General features: G+C 40.2%; 1 protein-coding gene across 1 annotated transcript; it reads left to right on the top strand.

Moving 5' to 3' along the window:
- Positions 1-1,379: 1,379 nt before the first annotated feature.
- Positions 1,380-2,159, top strand: LOC143607825 (uncharacterized). Its single transcript, XM_077083124.1, has 2 exons — positions 1,380-1,554; positions 1,831-2,159. The coding sequence occupies exons 1-2, from the start codon at positions 1,380-1,382 to the stop codon at positions 2,157-2,159; spliced, it is 504 nt and encodes a 167-aa protein (XP_076939239.1).
- Positions 2,160-4,889: the final 2,730 nt, after the last annotated feature.

The following is a 4,889-nucleotide window of genomic DNA, read 5'->3' as shown; positions in this document are numbered from 1 at the left end:
TAGCAATCTCTTAATATACACTTATATTCAAGAGCAATCTAGTCTGATTCTCACGCCGGAGGGTGGTCACAAGGAGGTACCCCCCCCCTTCTCAGTGACGAGCTCACGGTGTCTGTTTTGCAGGTCATTAGAGGAACCATCTTGCCGGACCTAACCCTCGTGGGAAACATCTATTTAACCCCCAGATTATCCGTAATCTGCCCGGGTCAATTAGTGTTTCTTCACTAGTCCTACTAAAAAGACTCAAATCCTAGGGCATCTTAAGATCATTCTTAACTTCTTAAGTTATGTTTGCTTCTATATGCGTACGCTCTCGTTCTCATACAGGTTGATGAATGCATATTGTAATAACGTACATCTTGAGCTTTGTCATTCTTTCAGTTCTGAACTTATATGATTATAATTATTAAGAAGGCATATATTTACTATACCTTAAGACTATCCGCTATGGACGCGGAAGGGAAGGGGAGACGGGCATGGTGGGGGGGAAACACCGCCGAGGAGCGCGGCGAGATGGGGCACAAAGGGGGTGAGGGTGGAGCGGATGATGGGCGCGATGGGGGGGGGTGAGGTGGGGGGCACCACAACGGCATTATTATCGTTTAAAAAAAATTAAATAATATAAAATACTATATATATATAGGGGAGGGATATTTTGAGAACCATGTTGAGTTTTAAGAACTTAAGAACTCAATTCTTAGCCATACATTTTATTAAATGGATTGAATTGTGCGGTTGAGATTAAATCTGACAAAAAAGTCAAAATAGGAGAGAGAATAAAGTTGTAAGTGATTACACTAATTTTGCGTCCGTTACACATGTGTAATAAGTCGATTCGGCGCATAAAAAATTCTGTAATTTTTTTTACGTGTATGTAACTTACATATATTACGCATGTGTAAAAAAAATTCGAAAAAAAAATCGTTACACTGAGTTCTTTCGAGTTTTTTAAAACTCAAAGGGGTTCTCATTTGAAATCTCCCCTATATATTATATATATACCAATCACCCAACCTCTACAAATATCCCATTCTCCTATTTAAACTTTATAAAACTTTCTCCTCAAATATGTCTTCCGACTCATCTTTCACACTCGACTTCTAGCCCGATATCGACGATATTTCTGATTCGAATTCAGAGGATGAAGCGATATTTAGTGCCGTTGTAGAGGCTGCCCGACTCGTAGTCCAGAATTACGAAAGCTCACAACCACTAGAAAGACAGCCTCATCTTCAACGGGATCGCGTAGGTGCGCAATGACCGATTGATGAAAGATTATTTTTCGTAGGATGCGACTATTGATTCGGAACGATTTCGGCGCCGTTTTCGAATGAGTCGCCGACTATTTTTACGAATACTTGGTGATTTAGAAAGCGTTTATGCATTCTTCCAACAACGGGCGGACGCGAGAGGTAAACCGGGATATTCAACAATGCAAAAAATGCACGGCGGCAATTCATCAACTAGCGTACGGGACTGCGAGCGACGCCATGGAAGAATACTTACAGATGTCGGCGATAGTGGCTCGTGAAGCGCTTCACACATTCTGCGAATGTGAGTATTAATATTCTAATTATTTATTTCAAAACCGTAACATTTTAAGCATGAATTTCATAAAATTTTTTAACCTTAGGTATTCCACAACTATATCATAAAAAATATTGAGGACGCCGACTCAAAGCGACATACAAAAAATATTCAAGGTGCATCATCAAAGACACGGTTTTCCCGGGATGCTTGGTAGCCTCGATTGCATGCATTGGGAATGGGAAGCCTGTCCTGTTGCTTGGCAAGGTTAATATCATCGGGGTGATCATGATGGCCCAACAGTTATTCTTGAGGCGGCTGCATCATTTGATCTTTGGATATGGCATGCGTTTTTTGGGACGCCCGGTACAAACAATGATATAGCTGTGATTAATGCGTCCCCTATTTTTGACCGCCTCACAGACGGAGTCTCGCCCGACATCTCATTTTCCACGAATGATGTCAACTACGAATACGGATATTATCTAGTCGACGGTATTTATCCGGAGTGGGCCACATTGGTTCATAGCTTTACATGCCCGACCGATGAAAAACGTCAGTATTTCAAGAAAAAACACGAGTCAGCAAGAAAAGACATCGAAAAGGCATTCGGTGTATTAAAGAAACGTTAGTCTATCATTAGACAACCGGCTCGTTTTCTACAAATGGATAAGTTAAGAAACATAATGTACACTTGCATTATCTTGCATAATGTGATATTGGAGGACTCGGGTAGAGCAGTTTGCCAAGGCGAGTACAAGATGAGCCAGAGCCAGAGCCGATCTGTACACTAAACGAAGATGAGAAACTTGCTAATCTATTAAAAACACGAAAAGGGAAACGAATTTCAGTCTTCGATCGGATTTGGTTTGAACATCTTTGGAGTAATAAGCAAGGTGACGGCGAGGGACAGCGACTAAAAATAGCTTTAATTTTTTTATATGTTTTTTTATTCAATTTATTTTGTAGTTTAGTATTATTGTATTTTTTTATTATTGTATTGGTTTTTTTGTTTTAACAAAAAAAGAAAAATGTTGGGCTTCGAAGCCCCCTCACCATAGAGGGGCATTATGTCCTGGGACTTCGATGCCCCCAGTGCCCACATGACGCTGACGTGGCACTGTGGAGGGCTTCGAAGCCCCCCACCGTGTTAATTCATTTTCATTAATTAACTTTCACATTAGAAAAAATGAATGCACGCAAATGCATAAAATTCCACCGGTGGACCATAAGCTTCCTTTTATGAAAATAAACAAATGACAATTACTTGTAGAATGCTTTTATTTTCCTTTTCCATATTGGAACCTGACTTTTGAGGCCCGGAAGGACAAAGGTCATGTCGACCCAACGGTCCACGGGTTGGGTCCAATAAGGAAGACGTGACAGCTGGGCTTCTGGTAATGAATAAGATGGAATAATATATGCAAAACCGTGCATAAGAATTAGACACTTGCTTCATTAGTTGTTCAAAAAAAATATTTGATGGCTTGGTGGTGGATATGATCGCGTGGTACCATTGGTGGCATGATGATACTCCAGTGGTCCGTGAGTGATCCAAATTAGTCGTTCAAAAAAAAAGACACTTGAATTGGTGGCTTGGTGGTGGATATGATCACGTGGGTACCACTGATGGTACGATGATACTCCAGTGGTCCGTGAGTGATCCAAATTAGTCGTTCAAAAAAAAAAAAAAAAAGACGCTTCATTCCTTACCCACCACGATCCTTTAACTATACATGTACATTCTTTTCTCATTTTCATTTCATCTTTCTAGTAATATATACCATATACTAAAAGAAACCTAATTATTAATTAATATATGTTATCTTATTAGTTGTTACAGTTATCTAACTTCAGAACTTGAAGAATGGTAGAGCTCAAGATGTACTTTATTACAATATGTTGTTTTAAGATTTGACGATGAAGCAAATTTTACTAGTAGACATTTACATTGTCTAAGTATAAATAAGCATAAAAAGTCAAAGCCGTATCACAAAACGACAGTGACCTTCAAATTAGTTCATAAAACTAATTTAACTAGCAATTTAAACCTGTCACAGTCGTAAAGTTATTGATCGACAAAATGATAAATCTCAGGGTTGACCGGCTAGCTTAAAAAAAAGCTATGGCTTTAGACTTTAAAGAAATTATGTTAGCATTTTTCTTCTTTTAACTCAAATTGATTCTTGTTTCAGTTTTGCTTGAAACACATTGAAAAAATTCGGTTGAAACCAAGGGAGGTGCAATGTCTAGATTGTTGTTTGACAGCTTCTAGTTCGAATCGATTGTGGTTTATGACGTGGCAGATTACTTTTGGAATTAATATCAAAAGAAGCATAATGACGTGTAATTATTATTTAAACTAGGTGGTCTTAACAACTTGAGTGTTATACATGAACATTTGACAAGTGTCATCCAGAATTTGAGGGATTCAAACTAATGGACCACAGCCACATAATTTTACTGTGACGACAAAAGTGGTTCCTTTCCTTTTCAAGTACCGGTCGGTAATGGTTGCCAAGTTAATACGTGGATTATGAAGGGTTAGGTTAAAACTTAAAAGAGTCACGTGTGATAAAATAAGGCCTAATCACAAGGACAACGTACACATGAATTCGAACGTAGCTGACGTACGAAATAAGAAGTAATCAATGAATTGATTATTTCAAACTTAAATTTGATTTAGTGGTTGGATTGTAGCTAGAGATCATGCAATCTAAACTTTTGCAACTCACATGCATATAAGTTACGTGTTAAACTTTTGCAACATTAATACATTGAATATTAATAAAGCACAAGCTTATAGGGTAACGTTTCTGAAGAGGTAGGTCCCAGCAGAGCCCAGTTGGACCCGCAAGACTCACCTTGAACAGGGACGTCTGCGCAATGACCAACTGCTCCAGCAGGACCCACCATGCTCAAAGAACCTTACGCGCAGTACGCCAGCTGTACCCGCAGGGAAAGCCTCCCAATGGTGAAGTACCCCGCCTGTTCCCGCAGCTGCGGATACAAGCCATCAGGGAAGGCTACCCGCACTAACAGCAAGGCTACACGCACAAGGCATTCGTTACTTCAGTAGTCACATGAAAGAATGAGCAAGGCGGGAACACTCCCGCCTAAATGAGCCAGTCCGTATGCTTCTGGAAGGTCTTTCGTACTATACCTACTAAGGTATGGGCGGAACAGACAATTTGACCAGAGCAGCCCATGAACTAATCACAGGGTGACAGCTCACCGACAACAATACGAGGAGGAGCACCCTCTAGTACTGTTTGTCACTATTAGCCGCTGCCTACTCACCAACCCTTACGATGGGACGTGCGCAGCCTACAGTTGGTGGAACAGTGCGTAGCTGGCAGTAA

The sequence above is a fragment of the Bidens hawaiensis genome, unplaced genomic scaffold, assembly GCF_021521415.1.
Source record: "Bidens hawaiensis isolate Kalapana, Puna unplaced genomic scaffold, B.hawaiensis_p1.1 tig00087381_1, whole genome shotgun sequence".
Lineage (NCBI taxonomy): Eukaryota > Viridiplantae > Streptophyta > Magnoliopsida > Asterales > Asteraceae > Bidens > Bidens hawaiensis.
This window is presented reverse-complemented; position numbering and strand designations above follow the sequence as displayed.